General features: G+C 46.3%; 1 protein-coding gene across 2 annotated transcripts in view; it reads left to right on the plus strand.

The window, feature by feature from the left end:
• The window catches only part of LOC143352898 (uncharacterized), a 35,405-nt gene extending 14,532 nt beyond the window's left edge, over positions 1-20,873 (plus strand). For both annotated transcript variants that reach the window (XM_076785924.1, XM_076785922.1), the window contains 2 exons: positions 7,122-7,549; positions 20,187-20,873. In XM_076785924.1, the coding sequence (XP_076642039.1) occupies positions 7,122-7,549; positions 20,187-20,369 (611 nt within the window). In that variant the 3' untranslated portion in view covers positions 20,370-20,873. The remainder of the gene's footprint in view (positions 1-7,121; positions 7,550-20,186) is intronic.
• The last annotated feature ends 5,817 nt before the right edge of the window (positions 20,874-26,690 follow it).

The raw sequence follows: 26,690 nt of genomic DNA on the forward strand, positions 1-26,690 counted from the left end.
ATGAGTAACCAATTGGGATAGCAGAAAACTAATTTTTCAAATCCATTATATAAAATTCTGCAAATCTTGAAGCAGAAATGAGGTGACACCGTGTCTGGCTTCCGCTCCTAAGCTTTCTAACCATAGCAAACATGATTCGTAATCTGCGCTGAGGCTGATCCGATCCAGATCCGGCGCGATCTTTCATGCGACCGACGTAGTTGGCCCAGCTCTGTCGCCCGTGCCCCCATTGTCCCGGAAAAGTGGCAAAAGCTAGTATAAAAACCGCAGCGCTCGACTGCGACGAGAACGTACTCGCGTGTGCGCGCGCGCGCGCTCTCAAGCGTTGTCCGTATACGAGAGACACACCGCGAGTATTTACGTGCGCACGTGCAGCGAGTTTCATGCACGTTTTGCGCGTGTGTTGCGGCCACGGCGGCCTTGAGAGGGGTTCTTTGTGCAGTTCAGCGTTCACTGCTGCTCGCGAGTGTCCGTGGTGCACACGTACGGTCTCACCTACGCACACACCGGCGACTCCGGTGTACGCGGGCGCAGGGTTCACGTTACATATACTGTAACAAGTTGCGTGTCGCACTTACGTACAAAGGGCGCTCCATGTGACTCACGTGCTTGCCAACAGCGCTCGATCTGCCCGTGTCCTCCTCCGCGCTCCCAGCTTTTCCGTCATCGTTTCTTTGACACATTCGATTACTATTGTCTTCCGGTACCTTTGGCCGCGCGAGCACCCTCGAAATTTGCCGTTTTCCGTTCGTGCCACTCGTTTTCGTCCGCGTTCCCTCCCCGCTCTCTCGATCCTGTTTTTGCTTCCATCTTTTCCTCTCTTTTCTTTGCCACGCTTCGTGCTCTATCTCCAGCACCATTTTTTGTCCACGCGTGTTCCTTTCTTCGTCGTGTAGCTTCGGTTTTTTCTCGGCTTAAACACTTCTTCTTTTGTTTCGACCCCCTCTCCTCCTCTCCCATCTCCATCTCCAGCAAGCCTCATGCTCTTTGTATATCCGTTCTCCCCTCGTACACTTGTTCTCGACGGTCTCGCTTGCACTCTTCCCGCCTCCTAAACTCGTTCCCCCTCCATCCTACTGATGTCGCTCGTTCCCGGGCTCGTCTTTCGACGGAGCCGAGCATAACTTCGCTTCGGGTGCACGCAGCCGAAGTGCACGCACCGCACCGCACCGCACCGCGAAGAGTGCACGCGGGTGTTGGCCACGTGCGCACCGCACTTTTTGCTCGGAGAATCCTGGCTTTCGTAGGACGTCCCGCGGCCGCTTGACCTTTATCCTCCTTTCGGGCTGCTCGTTCCCCATCCAAAACACCGATCGTGACCCCTGTTTCACCGCTGATCGAGAAAACTCACAACCGGTGCCACAATGCGGTTTCCGTATGCCAAAATGCACTGAACCTACCATCGATGGTCGAAATGACCGGTTCCAGATTTTTTATTTTACGATTACTGAAATTATAAAGGTGCCCTTCATCATAATATTATAATACGCAGGAGATTGAAATAAATTTAATCTTGTCATTTTTATAAGAGAACATGTATCAGTCACTTTTGAGGCACAGTAGGTTTAGTATTGAGTTTGATGAAACATGCACAGAACGAAAAAGAAATGGCAACTACGCGCGTCATTTTCCGAAAAAATTGGTCTCATCTTGGTTGGCTCCCGAGTCATTAATTTGGAGGATGGAAATAGCCCTAAGAATTTTTAATTGTGTAGGAAAAGAAGTGTAAACATACAATCCGTGGGGTTTTCGAATCCGTATATTTGTTTGTTTAAAGAATAAGTGTATCCTCCAAAATATCGACATGTTGCGCACGTTTCCGACATTGCGAGCTACTACAGGCTGTTCGACACGAATGATCGACACCGAGGCAAGATATATGCCGAGTGATCCAAGTTTTGCATTAGGTATGTAAATTTTATTCAAATCGGAAAAGGCGGGCTACATTTCACTATTGGACATAGTTCGCAATTCCGTGATAAGAGGTCGAGCAAGTTGTCTTGGAAACCCTGAGATTCCGGGTCAAATAGAAATCTAAACACGCCGGGGTCCGGTACGAAGCAGAATCAGGCTCGTCGTTTATCACGTCGGTTACGCTCGTAAACAGGCGAGCCGTATGCATGTAGGATTTGATTAGGGTAATAATTAGTCTGGCTGATAATTCGATAAATCTCTTTCGGTGAAGGTCCGTTCTCACGCGGCGCGGTGCTCGGCGGAGCTCGGCGCGGGTAGTGACATTTCGCGAGGAAAAGTGGACGTAGAAAGCGCGAGCGCGCGGCGTCGCGTCGCGTCGGGAGGCGTCCCGATATCTTCGGATAACCATGCTGTTTTGCAAGCGCGGTGAAAAGCGGCAACCGCGGACTCTCCTACGGCTTTTACTCTCCGCTTCGCTTTTACGCCGCGCCGCGCCGCGCCGAGCCGAGCCGAGATTTCGCGATCCCGCGTGCACGGCTAATCGAATCGAGTAGGCGACGATCTGTGGCCCGATGCGCACGCGCTCGAGTTGCACAAGTGAAAGAGCCTCGGAGAGCCGCTTTTGTGCCTCCGTGGACGTGTTTACTCGAAATGTCAAGGATGCAACCGCGTGCACTCGCTCGCGCGCCGCGCCGGAGACAATGGCAGCCCCAGGCGCGGGGAATTGTTATTTTGTCACGCATCGGCTTCGATCGCCGCGCGCGAACCCCGCGAGAGTAAATGTTTTTGACGATATCTCCTCTTTACAACTAACATTTCTATAACCATTCTTTCTATAAATACACACTCTTCAGCTTGTCTTTCAAGAACCTGAAGTTTCGCTACAACTAATCGCCACTGGTTTACTACGCTCGGAGTTGTATTAGCATGCTCCTTCAAATGTTCCAATCGTCTTTTGCAGGCCATTCCAGCTTGCAACTCCTCCGCAATAGACTCTTCAGCTTTTCTTTTAAGAACCTGAAGTTTCGCTCTTTCTATAGGAGACAGTATTTGTTTTACAGAGAAATTAGGTTCAACTTTAGATCGCAGATTTATGTTCACTCGCACTACGGACTGCATTCACGAGCAGCATTCTTCGCAGCGTAAACAAATTTTCTTCGATTCTAATCTCCGCCATTGTTTTCCGAATGAACGGTTACTCTTTTCAGCTTATTTATAGAACCGTTATAATCGGAGTATTATTTCGTCCGGAACAATCGGGCTCGGTAAAAATGCATTTTGATTCATCTTGAACAGGTTGCAAAGAGGGAAACGCGATTCATCGCTATTCCCGTGGCTGACTCAATTAAAATTAAAGCAAAGGTTCGCGGGGAGATAGAAGGTGTTAACCGACTAATGCTTTTAATCGCGGGCAACTTGCGTACGGGCGCAGATAATGGAATTGAAGGATGAGTCAGTGATACAGCCGTCATTATTCACGTTTCGACGTAATACGATGCAGTTTAATGCGATGTATTCCAAATTTTTTAACGGAAATCAAGAAATCTCGATCTGTCGGTGATCAATACTCGATATATGTCACAAAGCACTTATTGTGAGATTATAAAATGGGAAAAACAACCGATTCTGGAATACGCATTGAAACTCCGACTGACCTTCCCAGAATTTTTATTTTACAATTATCGAAGCTACAGTAGCACGTCTGCGGAGAATTAAACAAATAATTTCTTTATCAGTAATATAAAGCATACCCTAGAAATTTATATTTCGTATTATTTTCATATCGAAGCTACAGTAGCAGGTCTGCGGGGAATCAAACAAATAATTTCTTTATCAGTAATATAAAGCTTACCCTATAAATTTATATTTCGTATTATTTTCATATCGAAGCTACAGTAGCACGTCTGCGGAGAATCAAACAAATAATTTCTTTATCAGTAATGTAAAGCTTACCCTACCAATTTATATTTCGTATTGTTTTCATAATATCGTGGCGTGTTAAGTTTAGACTGCGAATCTTTAGGCAAAATAACAATTCGATTTATTCATTCCAAGACGCAAATAGGAATTTATTTTCCTCTTTAGCACTTTGACTGCCAAACTCGAAACCTCAAAAATTCCATACAATCAAAGTAAGTCATATAATGAAATAAAAATTGAAAAAAGTTAATCAAATTTGGTGCATTCAATATGTTAAACCTATATGTTAAAACCTGGACAAATAATTCCGTCAACCACATATGAGTGACGTGGCCTTGAAATTAACGTGTTAATGGCTTTCTTAAGTCGTTACAATAATGTTGACATGCTTAAATTCTTGTAAACTTTTCATTGTTTAAAATCACACCCACCCATTTTCGCCACAAACGCATAAAACCCGCAGTCTCGCAAATCCAGTCAAGTTACTGTACTCCAGAATAATAACGCACGTAAAAATCCCTGGAAAACGTCACGTTGAATTTATCAATTTCTTATGCAGATTGCAGGATCCAAGTTATTAAGATTTTTGATTCACCGTTTAAACGCGTGCCTGGTACATTTACGTACAAAATTATCTGTCGCGATTAAAATTTTATTTCGTACAGTCGCTGGCAGGCTGTCGCGTGCACTTTTATTACCGTTTTCGTGGCGAATTGCGCAGCCGTAATATCGCATGATCGGCACGCGAAACGCGTCGCATCTGCGGGACGCAGCAGCCTCGGGACTTATCGAAGGAAAAAATGCTTCTCCGTGGTTCTACGAGAGATAAAAGCGTCCGCTCGCTGGTTCCGCGACGAGACACGCAGTCTGCCGCGGCTCGTTGATACGAAACGTTCGCCTTGGCGCGGCTAGATACCGCATGGGGTTTCACGAACAGAACGTTTATGCTTGTTTTGATCGCTCGAGGAACGCGGCACGATACGTATCGCTCGATACCGACCGTATTCTCGAGCAGCTCGAATTGGATAGCGGGCAAACGCGTGACGCGGTGCGTGCCACGGGCATTTGCGTGTTACAGGCGTCGGATACGTGTCGAAACCGCGGGACGAAGTCTGTCCGGGATCAGCCGTTGTAAATTTTCAGACAATCATTAGCCAACAATGTCGCTCGTTGCCATTACAGTGGACTAGAGGCCGTTGTCTATCCAGTGGCATTAAACCTTATAAGCGAAGCGGCGCGGCGGCCGTCTCAGCGTGTGCGTAGACCGTAGCATTTCCATTGTGTGACGCAACCGAGAGCCGGCCTCTCCGCGGCGATTAATTATCGATGGCGAATCCAGATACGCTCGACTCGAATCTCTCGGATACGTATTTCGTTGATCCGCCGCGGCCCACAGCCGCGCGCATGCATATTCGCGGCTGCTTTTTGCCGTGAGAGAAAAGATCCCTCGGAGCGATCGAAATGCTGATGAATCGCGGCGAATTTGCTCTTTAGAGATGACCGAGGAAACCCGTCGAGCGTATGCAACGCCGGTATCGTGTGTCACGGGGATTTCGTCAGAGCACGCGTATAGAAATATTGCAAGCGAACAAAACCGAACCCGTGTGCGACATTTTTCCCAGTCTACAGCGGCGGCGCGGCTCGGCGTTGGCAGTTTTGCGTTCAGGTGAAAGTTTGCAATCATTCTTCGCCTGCGCGCGTATCCCGTCGCACTTTTTAGATACCGGTCGCCGGAGAAAGACTTTGATTAGCGGAGATAAATCGAATATCGCGATCGGCGAAGGTGAACCTCTATTTTCCCGTGTCCGAACTCCTGTTGGTTCCGTTTTGATCGACCAGGTTCCGTATACGCGCGCCGTTACGTTTCTCCTCGAGCCGCCGTAAAATTCAATGAAAATCTTATTAGAAATTACGGGGGAACTACCAATTTCGCGATATTGCCTGGCGGAGTTACGCGCGGGATTCTTTCTTGTGCCTCTCCGCCTCGTTGTTACAATGAAACGGATCAGAACTTTTTGCTCGTTATTGTTCCAGACGAAAATTATACGTATTATCATCGTCGCACGGAGATTATACGTTTATAATGACGCGCAATCGTGGTAACGTTTTACCGCTCGAAGTGCTCGGAGAATGGAACAAGAACAAAAGGGTTCGACTCGATTCGATGCACAACAAAATGTAAACTTTGTGGCACACGCCCGTCGCCGATAAGTTAAATATTTCTTGTCCTGAGACACCCTATATACGCTTAATCATTGTTCTCCTTCGAAGACACAAATAAAGTGAATTCCCTATAGATGTCGCTAAGACCTGGACGGTAAATGTCGCGGAATTATCCCCACTACCGCGGGGTATACCTCGCGAGGGGCCGCGGCGATTGTAAACATAACACCAACTTGTTGTTGACATACATCGAGAATTCACTGTATTTGTTTTGCGCTTGGAGGACCACGAATACGCGGTCGTGGTTGACGGTTTAAATTTAATCTTTTAGCCGAGCAACTTTTCAATCAGGAACACACTTAGGCGTAACGCAAGACAACTAAAATTGGAATGACAAAAATTATTTTTCGTACGTAGGTACAATGTAGTGTACAGTAACCAGTTAACTGCGTTCGACGTGTACACACGTCAATCCAAAACTCTATTGCGGTGCGGTTAACGTTAATGGATTGTTAATTTCTTATCGAATAAAAATGTAATCCTTTCTCATTTTGCTTTACTTTTCCGGTAAAATTTATTTGGCCTGCGTTCGACGTGTATATTCGCCATTGCTTGATTTTAATTCTTGATTAAAATTAAACTCCGCAGTTAACTGGTTAACCCTTTGCACTCGGCACTATGTTAATTCTAAAACTAAATTTTTCTTCTGTCTCAGAATATTTTCATTTTATCCATACGAAACTGATCCGATTTCCACGTATAATATTTGAATGTTTAGTAATCCGTTAAATACAAATTTTGTAACGTAACAAATATTTTGTAATATTTCTTGTGAGTTGTTTGAAATAATGCCACAACAATTTCTGGTGGCACCACTCGAGTGCAAACGGTTAATATGGATATTATGACACAGTAATTAGAATTAAGAAGAAAGTGGAAAATTTTGGTCAGGTGCTGGCGAACACGAGCGAAAGGTTAATTGTTGTTTGGACACAGTATGGGATGACGAAGAAGGGTCACTGTGCAGTGCCGAGGCAGTGACTATCGATAAGGAAGAAACCGATTCGGTTTGGTAGGGAAACAGAGTTTCGAAACTGATAAAAATGGTTTGTTCTGTTTCGCAGATCGATTGCCGCGACGAGCCGGCGACGGTTTCGGATCGAGAGAACACGGGGTGGTCTTGGTCGACTCGGACTTGTCCCGTCTCCCGCTGCCAGACCTAGTGTTGTCTGCGGTCGAGCAGGTCGAGCAGCTACCGGTCGCGGCGCCCCAGGTGACCGTGTCCGCGCCGAGCAGCCCGACGAGGGACGCTGCCTTCCAGTTTCCGGAGTGCAGCAGCGATGAGGCACCGGTGCCCAGCCCGAGGCCACGGCCACGAAGACGCAGGCTCGCCTCGGAGGGTGGCGGCGCCGTGAAGAAGGGGCCCATCGGCGAGCCGACCTGCAACAATTGCTGCGGCCACTTCAGCCAGGCCTTCAACGAGAGCCAGTGGGCGAGCGTGGGTGCCAACCTGAGGAACATCGCCGACGACTTCCACGCGTCCAAGACCAAGGTCAGTGCACGGTCCACGCTTCCCCGTCAACATGCTCTCCTATCGATCAATCATCTCGAGCCTATCTACACACTTTCCGAGTTTCGATCAACGAGAATTCCCAATGTTAACACATTCGCGACCGCTGACGCGAATCTGACGTTTTATTTTAAACAGCACATAATTGGAGCATGGATGAATTTCAAAACTATCATTTTTATCCTTGCTTTAGAGTTTGAGGCAACCAGCTTCAGAATTTTATTATTTTCGCCGGTACTCGGTATTAGAAACGGAAAAATGTGCCGGTCGCGAATGTGTTAACAATATTCCTTCAGTGGTCCCACCTTCGCATTTAACACTAAATTGCCGGATGAAAAAGAAGGTATCTGGTCAGTTAGTGATTCCCTTTGACAGATTGGTGGTAGTGTATGATAATGAGGGTGATCAGAGACCTATCTTCATAATTCTATTAGAAACCAACATATGTTTTAGAAAAAATGATTTATGTTTTTCTATGTATATAGAAATTGACTCGCTCCGGCAATCTAGTGTTAACTAGTTGGCTGTTTTGCGACCTCTTTTTGAAAAATGTGCACCCACAGTGCGTCGCAAAAATTAACTAGTTAGCTGGTTATACGGTCAAAGTGAAACTAGGATTAACCTTCAGAGTGTCCGACAACCATACGTACTGGTAGGACTGACTGGACTGTTTATTTTGAAAGTGGTGTTAATTTTTTTTTAATGAGATATCACATGATATGTATGTTTGTATTTTTTTTTTTTTTTGGACTTATGTTGAAAATTTACAGACTACGAGCTGTACATCTGTATCAATTATAGATATTCGGGATACTTCATTTAAATCGGTCAACGTTGCAATGAGCTACAAACGTGTAGCCATTGTGTGGCCATTTTGAAACATCTGTAGCTCATTGCAACGTTGACCGATTTTGATGAAATTCTCTAAATATGTACCATTCATACAGATCTACAAATCGTACTTCCTAAATTTTCAATGCAATAGAAAAGTTGCAAAATACAACTTTCAGTATTTTCTCTGCAATTTCAATTGCAATTTTTGTAGAAATTTTGTTTCACATTAAATAGCAAACCAATTGTGCTAACTTCTTAAAGAAATTTAAGTCGCATGGTCCAATGTTAACAAAGTTATACGATTTTTAAAAGCGTGTAAATATTAGTGGGAGTCACTGTACATGTACACGAAACATTCTGTATAGTAAATTACACTAGCGAAACAGAGTTCCATAGACTTGCTAAACGTATTATGATCAATTTTTTAAGAAATTAGCCTTAACTAGAATTCCATTTCCTCCCGAATAATGAACTGGAGGAAACGTTAAATACTATTGAGCACTCAATTTTTATCTTGTAAAAATAACTTACAACAGTATGCGGTCCCTAGTTGGGAATTCCATGTTTGTTTTACGTAAAATCCGCGATGCAGTTTTGCCGCAACAGCAGATTTTGAGAAAAATTTGGGAACGCTGACGCGCGAGAGAACCACCGGCAACGTCAATTTACAGTGGCGGGAATTGAGCAGTAAAATCTCGGGGATGCGAGGGAATTTCGGAGGCGCGCGGCGCGTAAAATCCAGTAAATATAGAATGATTTTGTTTTCGTTTTTCCCTTCGTCGGGTTTCACCGTAAAACTTTCCGGGAACGAGTATCGCAGCTCGCGTGCCATTACATTTTTCAAGCGGTGTGCTCTCCGGGCCGGCGCGGCTCGGCGCGGCGTATCGCAAAGTGTTTACGACGAGAAGAGTACAGGTGTAAGGTACGCGGCGTAAAAATAATTGCGTAGCATGCTCGCTTCGCGCCGCCTGTCACTATTCCCGTCGTCCCCCGCGATGCCTTTTATTCGTCGTAAAGCTACCCTTGTATCGTGGTTGTTATAAAACCCGGTCGAAATATACGCAGATGCGAGACGAGGCGAGACGAGGCGAGCACCCTACATTTTACGCCTTTAATTTCTAAATTAATTTCACACCGGCACGTGGGGCGTACCCAGAATTCTCCGGGAGCCCGGCGGCGTCGTATTCTCCCGGAATAATTCCGAGACGCTTCGGACCGGCTCGTATCTCGTGCGATTTAGCCGATCGAAAATTCTATCGTATTTGTTCCCGGCCAATTCCGGAAAATCGATCTCGCCGGAAGACTCTGCCCACCCCCGCGCCTCCCGGTCTGCGATACCGACGATTTAATGGTCTCACGAATGATTCAGTATCTCTCGTTTCGCGTCTTCCACGGAGCTCCGCATTTCTCTCTCTCTCTCTCTCCGCAGAAAGAGAGAAATTGGCGGCTTGGAGTGGGTCAGCCGGGGCCATAAACGCGAATTTAGTTATATCGGCGGCAGCGTCGTTGTCCCACGGGCGCAATAAATATCCGCACGCCACCGTTAAGACGTCTAGTATCGCTTCGAGCGTGTACAACCCCCTCCGTGACCCCTCGGTGCCCCCTCGACCGGCCACTTCATCACCGGCCGGCCTCCCGATCACGAGGAACGCTCGATCAAATATGTATCGGCGATCGAAGCGGTGTACCGCCACTGATTTTACGACATGCGCTTTTTCCGTTGTTTGCCCGGCCAGTATGCATAGAAAACAGGAGGGGGGAGGGGGGGGGGGGGCGGAGGCGAATAACAGGGAAGTCGAAAGAATGCCCGGTTTTATGGGAAGATTCTATTTCCATTCGTGCGATTCGTTACGTCAGTGTCGTAAAAGGATTACGAAAACGTCGATGACAGAAAAACCAACTGTGTGTGGCTCGTTCAGCGGTGCCGGACGGCAGAAGTATATTGACAGACCTGAGGTCAAGATGCTCCTCTCCGAGGAGCCGTTTCGCTCGGGAGACTGCTAGACGGCGAGGAAGAAAGATAATAACGTCGGGGTGGGGGGGGGGGGGATACGCGTCTCCGTTGTATAACGTGTTGTGCTAATGATCGAGCCCGTAAGATTCAATGCGGCCGTAATAGACACTTAACCGGTGAAGAAACAGAACTAATCCCCGACGCAATCGGTCACAATGCTATCGGGGGAAAAAGGATAGTTTCTTCCAGGACGATTATTACGGTCGGTCGTTCTTTTCACTGTGCGTCGACGACAAAAGAGGAGAGAGTCCTTTCACGGTTTTACGAGATTCCCCGTGATTTGCCGTGCCCGATTGGAAGAAAGAAGCCGAACGAGCGGAGTATAAGAATGGCCGGGAGAGAGAGACGGAAAGAGAGAGAGAGAGAGAGAGAGAGAGAGAGGGAGAACCGAGGGTGGAACAAGGAGGAGAAAATGTGCGAGCGACGGTAGGGCGTTCCTCTCTTTCATCCCGGTCTCGACTTTATTCGCTTTAAAGATCCTCGCCAGCGTGATACCCAATCCTGGAACGTCTAATTATTGCTGGTTAAGTGGTGGTAATTGAAGGGAGCGAACAGACCCGTGAAATTGAAGAAATCTCCGGCGCGTCTCCTCGGCCGTCGGAGATCGGATGCCGATCGGTTCCACGATTCGGTAACCCGAGGATCGGCTTGTTGATAATACGAATCGCGGCGAATTCTCGGCGGGTTTGTCTCTCAGGGTTTCTCCTCTGTTTGCTCTCCCATCCCCCTCCACACCCCCAGCCCCGTGGGAGGGGATCGACGTGTCGGATTAATCCGATGACGCTGTCGCGTTCTGGCGTCCTGTTTCCTCGCTGTGTTCCGGACGTAGACGCGTGGTTTTGTCTCTTATCGCCGGCTCCTTTTCCCATTCAGTTTTATATATTTGCGGGAGCTTGATACGTGCCTTTGGAAGCGTTACGCGGCGGCGGCGGGCGATCGTAAGACGGGAGGGGAGGGGAGAGAGAGATCGTAAACCTGGAACTTGGTCTTAGAGTCACTTTATACGGAATAGAAACTGAAGACGATATTACTGTACACTCCTTTACTGCCAGTTTTATGTCAGTCGTCCTGGACGGCGCGGCGTTGCGCTTCGACGCTAATTCCACCGGCGTTTCGAGTATTTCGAAATTCGCTCGGCGGAGAGAGCCTATCCGTGTCTGCGCGACGACCCCGGACCCTTTATTCATCGCGAAACTTTCCCGAAAACAATTCCGTAGCGCTGCTCGTTAATATTTCATGACCCCACCCTCGCCCCTCCCGAAATCAACGGGGAAAACTTTTGCCCCTCGTCTCTGTCCTCATCACAGGGCAACAACAGGTGTTTCCGGGCCGCGTTTCGCCTCGAATTGGGTATCCCCGTCGGCTGTCGCGCAAACTGCTTTTACCGGATGTTGTCGCACGGTGTATCCCCGGCGTTCCCCGTCGGTTCTGTCATAACGCGAACTTCTGGGATCGCGGCGGAGGCTGTGAGAAGCTGATTGGAGAACACGTCGTCACGCGAAAGTTACGAGCGCGAACCCCGGTCTTTCTCCATTCGTCATGGGAAGCCACCGCTTTACATATGCATGGAGAGTAAGCGAGCATGTAACGGCTAAGTGGTTACATCCCCTTACGTGAAAGTTAAATGGGCATGGCAGCACGAGCCGTGGCCACGGGCCGAGTAAATTATCTCCAATTATCTCGTGCAATCGCAGCCCTCCTTCGCTCGCTGCTCGGCCTTTTTACTCCTCCCGTGCCGTTTCTCATTGATCTTTCTTGCGCTCGCTACACGTCTTCCGCAATTCCGCGAACGCTGAACGATCCCGTTCCTCTTCTGCAACGTGCAACTACGGACGCTGAAATTCTACTCCGATTCCCCCGATTCTTCGCGTTTCCGAACACCGTTTCGATTTTTCGTTCGAACTCCGGGCGACCTCGATCCACGTTCCTCGGTTATTACGGAAATTGGATTACATGTGCCATTCAAATTACATTCGTTAACACTAGGTTCACGGGACCCGTCAAAATGACGGGTTTCTAATATTTTTAATTTACCATTAATGAGATTGGGAAGATCCGTCTACTTGGAATTACTGAACAAACTTATTTCCTTAGGTATATATTATTTACAAAATGGCTGAGAACTTGGATAAACACATTCTTCTTATTTTTATAAAGTAATGTAAAATACTCGCTTTTAATGCTCCGTAAACCTAGTGTTAAGTATACCGTTTCGTGTGAATTTTGAAAATATCGCATGACGGAGCTGAATTGTAACGGTTCCGTAGACACTAGCCAAGCGTCTTTGATGCGTTAGGTGGTCGTATTTTAATGAAAAACCGCAGAAATTTTATAGCGACGGTACGATGTCTTTGCCGAAAAGGTCAGAAGAGGTTGTGGAACGAACGATTGTGATTACATATTTTATTTTTAGAATTGAAATGGTACGAGAGTGAACGGCACGAACTTATGGGACGAGCTAATATGCAACTCGAAAGTGTATCGGAAGAGTCGCAGTTCGAGAGAAGGTTGAACGCGCATAGAGGAGAGAGACGAGTTACGCATCGAGCTGGTTCCGAGAAGCGGGAGCGCAGATAAACTTGCTATGGCGGAGGTTAGGAAAATTGCTCGCGCCACGGACAGGATAAAATATTCGTTCGAGCTGGTGCAACAGATTTCCACGAACAGGGAGTAATATACGCGGCGCGCGGCTAATGAAACGTTCCGCCGACGTTTATCAGTTATTTAAACGATCGGCCGACGCGCAAATTGATACATTAAACCCCGGTCGCTCGGTAGCATAACGGCATCTCTCGGCGAAGAACCTCCTCTCCTGTTCTTGCCTGGAAGTCGGTTCGCAAGAAAGTCCGATCGGTCGGTTCGACAGCACGCGATCCAGATTTCCTCTGTACAGTGTTTACGTCTTATTCTACGGGTAGCGCGATGCCCTGCGCGATCGTGCCCCTCGGATTTTATCGTCGGTTGCGGTTCCACGGTGCGTTGCGCACTTGCTACCTGGTCGGGCTTCGGTGTCCCGACCGCAGACCCGCGTTTTCCAATGGCTTTTTCTTACGTTGCTCGATGAAACGCCGACCCGATCGGCCGTTTCCACGGCGAGCAGTGCAATTACGTTGCACAATAATCCCTCCTGGCTTACAGTAGTCGCGAGCTAGGCTGCACTCGCTTCCACGCAAACATGCGGAGCCATTTATTTATCCTTCGCGTCGTTGCGCCGCGCCGCGCCGGAGCGTACCAATACACCTGGGCTGAGAAGTGCGCGTAATTGCCGCGATTTTTCCTCGGAGGTCTGCAACTTGTGGTAGAAATAGGTCAACAGTTGCTGGTCCACTGCCTCCCAACAAATGTCCAAAAGTTCTTCCATTGTTTCACTAGTAACGTGGAATTATTATCCTAAAAGCTTTGTAAACACAGCAAACGGACCTATCATCATACATTTCCGACTCGCATCACCTAGAAAAGCTCTGATTACGTTAATTGGATCCGGGTTTCGAATCCACCTGAGGGGTTCGATTTCAGAAAACCAGTTTCGAACGAGAATCTCCTCGGGGCGTGTCCCGTGAAAGCCACCTAGCGGGCCGCGGGAGGTTTAATTTTAATTAATTAAATTTCCAGAGCGTACTTTCCGAATCTCCGGACGCGCCAGACACGCGCAAGCGGAACCGCCGTGAGTTAAGGTTGCCGGCGATGCGCGCGAGGGTGAACCGGCGGCGGCGCCGATCCTCCCATCAGTCACCGGGACGCGGAGGAAGACAAAAGATAGAATTGAGAAAGATCGAGAAGAGGGATTAGATCTTGTTCTTGAGCAATCCGCGGCCGCGCGAATAATTAACGTTTACAGTTCCGACACGCGAGTCGCCGCGCCCCAACGGCAACGTAATCCTCGCGACCTGGACGCGAATAAATTTCGCGTTTACTGTCGGCGAAGCGCGAGCGAAACCTCTCCGTTGCTCAAGCGGGCGTTCTCTTCCGGGCCCCGAGCAGTAAAACCCGACCGCCAGCTTTTCATACGCCTAGCGTCGCGTCGGCAGAGAGAAAGTACACGCGCAGCGAGCACACCGCGGTCGCAGGTGGCTCGATAAACACTCGAGACGCGTGACACCTTAACGGACCTCGGGCATCACGCCCAGCTCTTGTCCGGAAAATAGATAAGCCGAAGAACGGATCGCAACGGTTCACACGGAGAAAGAGGAGAAGAGAAACCGGGCGAGACCATTTTGTTTTCGATATTAGTTCCGTGTGCCAAAGGTGTGCAAAAATGGGAGCGTTGCTCATAAATTGGTTACTGAATCTTTCAATGGCTGGGCAATTTTAACACCCATGAAGAATTTTCTTAGTATAGAGGGCGTCTCTATCTTGAAGGTCTCTCTGCCCTTTGTCAACATTTATGTCACTACTTACCATCCTGAGGACCACCCTGAATATTTCCGAATTACATGGATTTGAATCAAGAATAGAACTTGAAGAAGCTTTGAAGACCATTTTGTTTTCGATATTAGTTCCCTTTGCCAAAGGTGTGCAAAAATGGGAGCGTTGCTCATAAATTGGTTACTGAATCTTTCAATGGCTGGGCAATTTTAACACCCATGAAGAATTTTCTTAGTATAGAGGGCGTCTCTATCTTGAAGGTCTCTCTGCCCTTTGTCAACATTTATGTCACTACTTACCATCCTGAGCACCACCCTGAATATTTCCGAATTACATGGATTTGAATCAAGAATAGAACTTGAAGAAGCTTTGAAGACCATTTTGTTTTCGATATTAGTTCCCTTTGCCAAAGGTGTGCAAAAATGGGAGCGTTGCTCATAAATTGGTTACTGAATCTTTCAATGGCTGGGCAATTTTAACACCCATGAAGAATTTTCTTAGTATAGAGGGCGTCTCTATCTTGAAGGTCTCTCTGCCCTTTGTCAACATTTATGTCACTACTTACCATCCTGAGCACCACCCTGAATATTTCCGAATTACATGGATTTGAATCAAGAATAGAACTTGAAGAAGCTTCGAAGACCATTTTGTTTTCGATATTAGTTCCGTTTGCCAAAGGTGTTCAAAAATGGAAGCGTTGCTCCAAAATTGGTTACTGAATCTTTCAATGGCTGGGCAATTTTAATACCCATGAAGAATTTTCTTAGTATAGAGGGCGTCTCTATCTTGAAGGTCTCTCTGCCCTTTGTCAACATTTATGTCACTACTTACCATCCTGAGGACCACCCTGAATATTTCCGAATTACATGGATTTGAATCGAGAATAGAACTTGAAGAAGCTTTGAAGACCATTTTGTTTTCGATATTAGGTCCGTTTGCCAAAGGTGTGCAAAAATGGAAGCGTTGCTCATAAATTGGTTACTGAATCTTTAAATGGCTGGGCAATTTTAATACCCGTGAAGAATTTTCTTAGTATAGAGGGCGTCTCTATCTTGAAGGTCTCTCTGCCCTTTGTCAACATTTATGTCACTACTTACCATCCTGAGGACCACCCTGAATATTTCCGAATTACATGGATTTGAATCGAGAATAGAACTTGAAGAAGCTTTGAAGACCATTTTGTTTTCGATATTAGGTCCGTTTGCCAAAGGTGTGCAAAAATGGAAGCGTTGCTCATAAATTGGTTACTGAATCTTTAAATGGCTGGGCAATTTTAATACCCGTGAAGAATTTTCTTAGTATAGAGGGCGTCTCTATCTTGAAGGTCTCTCTGCCCTTTGTCAACATTTATGTCACTACTTACCATCCTGAGGACCACCCTGAATATTTCCGAATTACATGGATTTGAATCAAGAATAGAACTTGAAGAAGCTTCGAAGACCATTTTGTTTTCGATATTAGGTCCGTTTGCCAAAGGTGTGCAAAAATGGAAGCGTTGCTCCAAAATTGGTTACTGAATCTTTCAATGGCTGGGCAATTTTAACACCCATGAAGAATTTTCTTAGTATAGAGGGCGTCTCTATCTTGAAGGTCTCTCTGCCCTTTGTCAACATTTATGTCACTACTTACCATCCTGAGCACCACCCTGAATATTTCCGAATTACATGGATTTGAATCGAGAATAGAACTTGAAGAAGCTTTGAAGACCATTTTGTTTTCGATATTAGGTCCGCTTGCCAAAGGTGTTCAAAAATGGAAGCGTTGCTCCAAAATTGGTTACTGAATCTTTCAATGGCTGGGCAATTTTAATACCCATGAAGAATTTTCTTAGTATAGAGGGCGTCTCTATCTTGAAGGTCTCTCTGCCCTTTGTCAACATTTATGTCACTACTTACCATCCTGAGGACCACCCTGAATATTTCCGAATTACATGGATTTGAATCGAGAATAGAACTTGAAGAAGCTTTATTGGAAGATTTGTGCCTGTAGAGTGAAAATGAACCTCCAGGTTTGTGACGTACAGTGGTTTCTCTGTATATGTCGCCAAGGCCTGGAAGATAAACGTCGCGGAATTATCGTACTCCGAGGAGTGTAAACTTAACAAGATATGCCTCCTGGACGATAAGCAACGCCAGCAAGGCCCGTGGCGTTGACATATATCGAGAGTTGACACTCTACCGTCCAAAATGAGTCCAGTGAATTCCCGATATAAGTCACTTGCGCGGTTCCGGCGAGTGACATTTAGACGAAATCTGTGGTTCTCGCCGAACGTTGCATTCGAAACACACAGTGCACGCTCGGAAATGTAAATGTGGTGGTGTGGGTAGTTCCAGTGACTTTTAAACGCGAGGCTCGCAGTGACTTATATCGGGAATTCACTGTATATCCGGACAATGCTCGGTCTTACAGCGTTTATTTTCACGAGGGTAGTTTCGGGGAGGCTTGCTTTCGTCACGGCGATCGATAGACTCGAGAATGATGGAGTTCAAGGACGGCGCGTATTGAAATGAGTGATGCATCGAATATCAGTGGTAAGAGATACTACGGTCTTAGCCCGTTGGGAAAAGTGTGAGGAGGTACCGCAACAGGATCTCGCAGGAGAAGGGGGATTCGAAGAAACAAGAAAGTCGGGAAGAGGCGAGGCGAGAAGGGACACTATTAATTGACGAGGAGGGCTCCCACGAGGAGAGTCCATAGTCCATAATTCTTTCTTAATGTGACGGTTTCCTCTGGCTCCTCTTGCTTCCACCCTCGAAGCATATCCGCGTAATCTCTGCTCCCTCGTGGTGCCCCGGCATGGCAGGCCGAGTGTTTTTCTCGTCTCTGTATACAGAACGACCGGAGAAGGAAATACGAGCGGTGTCGGCGCGGAGACGTGGGGCAGATCGAACCCGACGATGACCAGATATTATGACCACCCCATAAAAGCCTTCCCGCTCGGAGATTGAGCTTTCCCCGTTTCTCGGGGCGTTTATTATTGCACGTCCGGCCACCACGAGTGGATTAAGACGAAACGAGGATCGGAAGTCGCGCGGTCCCCGTGACCCCCGGGGGTGTGATCGAGGAAACAAAGCGGAGAGGGGACTGATTGCGAGCGAGAGAGGAGCACACGCGCGCGCTCAATACGGGGAAACCGAAACGATCGTTCGCGGGAAATATTAAACCGGGAGCGGTTTACGGCTTAGGGATCGATTCCCGATCTCGGACCGATTAATATTTTAACGAGGCGGACTCGATTCAATTCTCCTCGAGGAATGAATAATTCCGCCGGGGACACCCGATGGAACAATTGGGATCGTTGACGGTTATCGATAGTCTTCGTCGAGCTGGTTTCTATCCTTGATGACTAATTGGATAATGAATCGCTCGCGGAAGTTATAAGTGGAGACCTTTTGTCGAGGGTGCTGATCGGAGGGGCGGGGTCGACGGCCGATTCTTGGAGAGTCCGCGAACCGTGAGGATCCACGGAGTTCGTCAAAGTAGAAATTAATTGACAATTAACCGGCATTAATGCGCTGCCATCGGATTTGTGTTTCGCGCTAGTGGAACGAGTCCCGAGAGAGCCGGCGGTGGACTTTAATCGCGTCGTTCCACCCCTCGAGCGTATCGTCTGCTCGTGTAAACTCGAAGGGATAAGGGAACTCGATAAAAAAGACCGTGATGCTTTCTCCACGCCGGAGGCTTAGCCGCAAGGAGTGTCGAATCGACGGTAATTCCGTCCAATTAGAACACTCCCAATTAGGAGTCAGGGTCTCCTCCGCGCCTTCTTTCTACGTTCCCGGTTTTACGCCCGAGTCCTGACTCCTCCTGCAAGGAGCATGAGCGACAATTTTGCCTTCGAGACATCTTGCAGGGAAAAGAGAAATACTTGAACCCCGCTGGGACGTCTTCCCATTCAATTAGGAATTTGTTAGCTTTAATGAGCGCACAATACCACCGTGTACAGACTGGTCGATTCACAAAATACAAATATAGCACGCAGTAATCATCATTTCTATGGACCCTTAACGGTCCGGAAGTATTTCAGGTTTACTTCCCACCAGGTCCAAGCTATTTTTCATACGAAGAGAAACTGTCGACTCGACATTTTTATATCAAGTATACAGTGAATTCCCGATATAAGTCAGTGCGAGCCTCGCGTTTAAAGGTCACTGGAACTACCCACACCACCACGGTTAGTGACTTTTACATTTCCGAGCGTGCACTGTGTGTTTCGAATGCAACGTTCGACGAGAAACATAGATTTCGTCTAAATGTCACTCGCCGGAACCGCGCAAGTGACTTATATCGGGAATTCACTGTAAGAAGGAAAATATTTATATTTTTTTCATTTTTGCCGCCATACACACGGCATTGGAATTTGGGGAGCTGTATTTCAATTATATTGTATTTCAATTACACACCTGATTAAAATAATTCGTCATTGAATTAATTGAAAGGTTTGAGTTATGTAATTCTGTTACAACGTAGTTGAATTACTATTTCATTGAAATACAATCTAATTCAATTGTGCAATTGAATTAGTACAACTCTGGCTGTATTTCGATTATATTGTATTTCTATTACACATCTGATTAAAATATTTCAATTATATTATATTTCGATTACACATCTGATTAAAATAATTGAAAGGTTTGAATTATGTAATTCAGTTATGACGTAGTTGAATTACTATTTAATTGAAATACAATCTAATTCAATTGTGCAATTGAATTAGTACAACTCTGGCTGTATTTCGATTGTATTCTATTTCAATTACACATCTGATTAAAATATTTCAATTATATTATATTTCGATTACACATCTGATTAAAATAATTGAAAGGTTTGAATTATGTAATTCAGTTATGACGTAGTTGAATTACTATTTAATTGAAATACAATCTAATTCAATTGTGCAATTGAATTAGTACAACTCTGGCTGTATTTCGACTATATTCTATTTCAAGTACACATCTGATTAAAATATTTCAATTATATTGTACTTCAATTATATTATATTTCGATTACACATCCGATTAAAATAATTGAAAGGTTTGAATTATGTAATTCAGTTATGACGTAGTTGAATTACTATTTAATTGAAATACAATCTAATTCAATTGTGCAATTGAATTAGTACAACTCTGGCTCTATTTCAATTATATTGTATTTCGATTATATTGTATTTCAATTACAAATCTGATGAAAATATTTCAATTATATCGTATTTCGATCACACATCTGATTAAAATAATTCGTAATTGAATTAATTGGCAGGTTTGAGTTGTGTAATTCAGTTACAACGTAGTTGAATTACTATATAATTGAAATACAATGTAATTAAATTGTTACTGCATAATTAGAACAGTGGGAAGCGGACTTGGCGTGTACTGACGGACGTGTTGTCTGCGTTGGGTGTTTCAGGCCGCCGAGATCGAGAAGTCAAGACTGCCGGCGCTGAACCCGGGTTTCGCGGGCGGCAACAACAACAACTCCGGCTCGACGGACAGTCTTCTCTCGTTGCTGATCCCGGCGCCGTTGCGCGAGACACTGTGGACGACGGTAGCCCTGTACCTCGGATGGAGGCTGGTCTCCCGCCTTCGATAGATGTTACGGTCTCGTCCTGTCGTCGCCGCCGGCGACGAAGGCGATGCCAGAACTCGAAGAATGATCATCGACGCTTGGAACGGCACCAGGGACAGCCATGACGACGCGCGGTCGCCCGGTGTACCGGCAACTGGTCCTTCCAGCCCGTCGGGGATTCCTCTTCGGGGTTACGACGCTTCTGGAAGTTCTTCCAAGATCGATGCCACGGCTAGGAGAATTGCAGAGAGAACGAGCGTCCGTGCACCATCCTGCGGAGCTGCGAACAAGGTCAGCCGACCGATCGGGAGCCGGAATGGTAGTAGGCTCCGCCTGGACGGTTCCCGTAGGACGTCCTACCGCAACAATCAACACGATCTGCATTACGATTACGTATTTTCTATGTACATGTGTATTTGACGTCTCGCGATCGAGATTGCACTTGAATCGTTTCCGTGATCGGCCAGGAGCGATTAGGGAACTTGCCGGTTCCTCACTGGTCGCGGAGTCAGAGTTACCCGAAGACATACCTTTGTTTTTTTTTTTTTGATGTTTCCTAATATTTAGCAGCAGTTCGATGATCGACAAATGATCGCACGTAGCTCTGACTTGACCGACAAATCGAGGAGCCGAGCGATTTCGCGATTCTCGCCGAGGCGCTCCGACCGATTTCTCGGTCTCGTTTAGATATTCTCTCGAGACACACCGTGATCGTGATCGTGATCGTGACGATCCGCGCCCAGACGTTGGCGTTCCAGGTGCAGTCTCGGTGGTCGCGCGGCGGACATTATCGAACAGACTGTTTTTGTTCGACCGTGTGCCGATCGTTCGCCTTCCAGCCTCTCACACGTCAAGGTAAGAGGGCCGAGACGAGAGATCGGCCTGCTAGTAGTAGACAAGAATCCGAGGTTCGTGAACGGCGAGCGGATCGTGACACGAGTCTAGGTTGAGGGTGACGGGGGAGCTAAGGACGAGATCCAAAGAGGACTTAACCCAATAATCAAATGATGATCTCATTACGGATATAAAATAAAGAGAATTAAATAAAGTAGTGTGATTACGGGAACGGGACAGGCAGGCGGCACGGGTTTTTATCGTTTCCGCTTTTCCGATTTTCTGTTTCCATCGTTCTCTCGTTTCGTTTGGCTCTCTTTGCTCTCTCTCTCTCTCTCTATTTCTTTCTTTCTCTCTCTCTCTCTCGGTTTGTCTCTGTCTTCTTCTTTTTTCACAAACACTTGTCCGTTCCGTTCCCGTCGGTAGGAAGTATATCGACGTGCTTGTAGATAACGCGGTTACCTAGCCGACACAGGCAGGACAGAACTCTATCTGGGATATAATGACAAACCGTCGCCATGTTGTCTTGTGCAGAAAACGGTCGACGGTCGTCGAGCGGAGGTTAGGCCAACCGGAGCGATCGGCGCCGTAGTTTTAGCGAAATTTTTCCACGACCGCGTTTGTCGAGATCGTTTTGAACCGTTGAGTGTGCGTGTGTGTGTATTCTTTTCTTTTCTTTTTCTTTCTCCTCGCAGGAAGGGAAACAACAGCGGCGTCGGATAGAAACACTCGACGATCGGGATCGTCGGACGTCCATGGCGACGGTTCAATGTCGTCTGTATATAGAAAGTATATCTCTGGAGGGAGCCAGTCTCTCAGTGTATTCCAAAAAGCTAAAATGACGAAAAAGAGAACACGATGATTATTAAAGCGCGATATATATTGAGCAGGTAGGGGAAACGAGCGAGGACACGATAACGCGAGAGGGGAGCAACGTAATTTGTATTTGTATAGAGGATTTAAACTAAAGTAATAAAATTCAGTGATAAGTCGACGTTTATAATTAAAGTAGATAATCGATAGGCCGAGGATCGCAGCATCTTAATTGGCTAGCTGCGACTCCCGTGGACAGTTTTCGAATGATCTCCGGTAGCTTAGCTCTTAGTGGCGCCCTCGTCCACGATGGACGCCTTCCGCGACACTCCGGAACCCGGGCCTTTTGTGACCCATTCCTCCGGCGTGTCGTTCTCTCTCTCTCTCTCTCTCTCTCTCTCTCTCTCTCTCTAACTCTGTCTTTCATTTCTTCCTCCCGAGACCCCTTCTACGGTTTGCTCTTTGAATTTCGCACGGTTTCTGGTGCTGCTTCTCTTTCATCGGTCTTCATTTCGATCGCCGCCATCGCGCTCCATTTCGTTCGATCCATTACCAGATCGCTGGTTGTCTTTCTCTTTTGTTCTTCGTCTCTTCTTTCTTCCGCCATTGATCGACACCATTACCATTGTCGCCGTTCATCAACAACGTTTCTTCTGGTCTCTTTTGTTTGTTACTCGTCGATCCTTGCGAGTCTGTAATTAAACGTTTAACGCGTTAACTGCCACGTCAGTCACATACGACTGACAGTGATTTTTGACCGGGTTTAGAAATTCATTTTTATTATGAGATATTCAGGTAAACCGAATTTTATTGGAGTCTTTCGAATTCAGTAGGGTTAATTCCAGTTGTGGTTTCATTAATTAAATTACTCTGATTTTGTAAGAATTTCTGGGGTTGATGTTTGGCAATTAACGTGTTAAATCGTGCGTATTAGCGGTATTCTAGGTGTCATTGTTTCGGTTCGGCGACTCGGCGCCGAGATTCTCGCGAAGTTACTTCGTTCGCGAGCGTTCGAAGAGGAATTTTTTATAAATAATGGATAGTTAACGTCCCGGTCAGGGCACGGCCGCACCCGGTGAGCTCGACGGGATAGTACCAAAATCATCACAAGGCTGTCGATACGATAGTATATTCCCGTGGACCGTTCTATTGTCTCTCTATCTGTCTCTGTACTCCCGAGTAAAGACTTCTCTGTGTTTTCATTATTATTATTTTATTATTATCTGTTTTTTTTTTAACTATTAATAACATCTTTTTTTTTACTACGATCGCTATTATTATTTTTACTTTTCCTTGTCTATTTTTCTTTCTTTTTTTTTTCTCGTTTGTTCGACTCTTTCTCTTCCACCGTTAAGGTAACAGATGTAAGGTTTTTCGTCATGTACTACGTCGAAGTATTCCAGTGTGTAGAAACTATAGTATTTATTTATAGGTAAAAAAAAAAGAGAAACGCATATTTGTCCACCGTCTAACGAGAAAAACGATTGTGTCTCCGTTCGACGCGAGACGCGAATACTGCCATTCGTCTTTGAAACGAAAAATCGCGCGAGGTGCGTCGCGCCATGCGACCCTGTTCGAAATGCTTTCCTCGAAGAGGCATGCCAACCCTTTTTCGAAAGTCAATACCCGTAGGTGTCCTCGTGCGCGAGGAACGATCCCGTAGGAACAAGCGTTAGGTCCCGTAGTCTCCGAGGAACAGTAGGGAGAAAAGCAAATCTAGAACGTTCGACGTTACAGAGTAACAAGAAAAAAAGGGGAAAAGTTTACGAATCGTTTCGTCGGCCGTTCGGCCGACGAACTCTACTAGATTCTTTCGATGTTCTCGTAATAGTAACTCGTAACTGTTAGGCTATTCTTTGTCGAGACGCTACAGAAATCAACGACATTTCTGGGGAGCACAAGTTCTGCGGTGAGCCATTCCTCTTGTTCGTTCCGGCGATCGGCTTCCGGTCAGCCTAGCAGCCCTTTATCGTTCGCCCCTCGTTGTTCGATTAGTGTAAAAAAATTCGAGTCGAGAGATTAGGATAGTTTCACGCAGAGTATAAATTGTATTTTAATCGTATCTCGTAAGGTTCCGGCGGGAACGTCGACAATTTCAGCGACAATCGGGCATTTCGACCGCTTCGTTCGTTTCGAGAATTCCCAGAATTCGTCGGCGAAAATCAAACTGTAATGTAAAATCACGTTGAAATTGTCGGTCGTTTCGCGTGTCCCCGAGTTCTGTCGAGTTTCCGCCTCCTCGTTCGACAGAAGATTCGTTCGTGCGGGTTCAGCAGCAACTTGTCCTCCGGCTTTCGTCACTTAGAATCTCTGCTATGTTTTTTCGATCAAGTTTTCTACTCTTCTCTCTGTTCGCCCGAGGAGGGGGTGAACGCGAGAGCGAGCAGGATCGTCGTACAATTGTGATGTAATAAGATAGTAATTGCCATTAATCGGCGCGGCGCGGAGCCGGCCGGACTTAGGGCTCACGCGCGCGAAAGTTAAATATTATTAAAAATAGCATTCCGACCAAAGGAAAGGGGAGAGAAAAGTTTGTTGAAAGGAACGCAAGCAAGCGAGCGAGCGAGCGCGCGCGCGCTGATTCGCGGAGAGAGAAAGAACAAAAATTGTTTCCCCGTTTCCCTGCAGCGCGGCGAAACCCGGCCAACTATTCTTGATCTCTTTCTTTCTTTTTCGTCTGCGCACGCGCACGCGCACGCGATAAAGTATACAAACGAGTCAACGAAAGACGAAGAAAATATACACACGCGAAACAAAATAGAGCACCGACACAAAACAAGAACAAATTTTCGTCCCGTGTACATTGTCCTGTAGTGAGTTTGTGCAGAAACAAGCGGAAGAGCTATCCATTAGAACGAACGATAGGCAACAAACGATACGGAACCGTTAAGGAATCACGCGACTTTCGCGATAAACAAGAAAAAACAGAAATAATTACCGTGACCACCGAGAAACGCATTGTACATAGTCGCTTGTTGTTCGTGGGGCCGTACCATAACCGTCTACGGTTTCTATATTCCTCGCCCTGCCGCACCCTTTTTATTTTTGTTTTCGTGTTCTTATTTTTCTTTTTTTTTTTTTTTTAAATTTTTTACGTCTGTAGTCCCCTCCGTTTATTCGATGTAATTCCTCTCTTGTTTGTTTGTTTTTACCACGCTTTAGAAACGGTAAAACTCAGTAGGAGCATTTTTACGTAGCGTAGTAGTCAGCCATATTTGAGAACGTATTAATTATATAGATAAACATGGATTAAAATATATATATAATGGAAAACACCTATATATATATAAATATATATATATATATTTTAAAGTGGTATATTTGGATATATATATATTATCGAAATACTATTTCGAGACGTACCGTGAGATATAAAATTATGATGGTAGTGTTGTATATCTCGAAAGGGCGAGCCTGTGGTTAAATTGAATTAGTACGAGGGAGATGTTTTTCGCTTGGAGACGATGACTTTTCCATCGACGAGATTGACGAAGATCGGAGAACGGCAGCTGCGAGGCTGACACGCGAAAAAAAAAATAAAAGAAAAAGAAAAAGCTGTAACTGTGACTATGTGGATCGTGGGGGGCAGGCTGTGTTGCAATTTCTCATCTTTCGATCGCGTCCATCCAGCTCGAGGTATCGATGGCTCTCGTTGCCATCGACCGAGAGCCGTGCAGTCAAAACACCGTCAGCAAAATGTCGAGATACAGAAAACAAGTTTTGCACCGTGATACAGATTCAGACAGTTCTCAGTCAATCGAGTCGCAACCTTCCTGCTGGTCATCGAGAAAACCACGAAAATCGAGTGTCCAATGATCGTAACGGAAAGGGAAAACTAACATTCAGCCGTAGGATCACGAATAATTAACGTAAAGCAGCCCGCCCGTCCGAGATCCCCGCGCGTCAAAGCGTCACTGTGATCTCGTAATTATTAATGAAATATCTGATTATTGTAACGAATAATCGTATCGAATATTATAACGTATCCCCTCCCCCCCCCCCGTGATCCCTTCCTCTCCCGCACCCTTTCTCCTTGGAGAGCAAGAGAGAGAGAGAGAGAGAGAAAGAGCCCGGCAGACGCAGCACGTTCGTTTCTCGCATCGGAATCGAGCGTTCTGAATCTCTCGATTTTTTTGTCTTTTTCGTATCGTCTCGAGTCCATCCTTCCCCCACCACTGTTCCCCTCCTGACCAACTTCCTTTTGTTTTCTTGTCCCCCCCTCCTTTCCCCGTGACCCAAGAAAACGAACCATTTAGCTCGTAATCGTATATTAAGTACATTGTAACGAAACTTTCGAATGATCTCCCGGAGGTGTGCGCGTTCAGCGAGAGTCGCTCGATCAATGACCTCTGTTTCTCTCTCTCTCGGTGTTTCTCTTGCTTTTTGTTTTTTCCTCCAGCCTCTCCACCACCTCCTCCTTCTCTCCTCTACACTCCCTCTGCTGCTTCCTCTTCTTCTTCTTCTTCTTCTGCGCCTTCTCTTCTTCTCCTTCTTCTTCTTCTTTCCGCCGGTCCCTTCTTCTTCTTCGTTTTTCACCGTCCCCCTGCCCTTGAACTCGTTCAGGTCGAGAAACAGACGACATTGGCGCATGCGCTCGCTCGCTCGCCCGCGATCGCACCCTCGATCTTATTTTTCTTCGTTTTCTATTTTTCTTTTCTTCTGTGTTTTTTTTTTTATATTTTTTTATCCGGTGTCTCT

The sequence above is a fragment of the Halictus rubicundus genome, chromosome 3 (genome assembly GCF_050948215.1).
Source record: "Halictus rubicundus isolate RS-2024b chromosome 3, iyHalRubi1_principal, whole genome shotgun sequence".
In the NCBI taxonomy this organism is placed as follows: domain Eukaryota; kingdom Metazoa; phylum Arthropoda; class Insecta; order Hymenoptera; family Halictidae; genus Halictus; species Halictus rubicundus.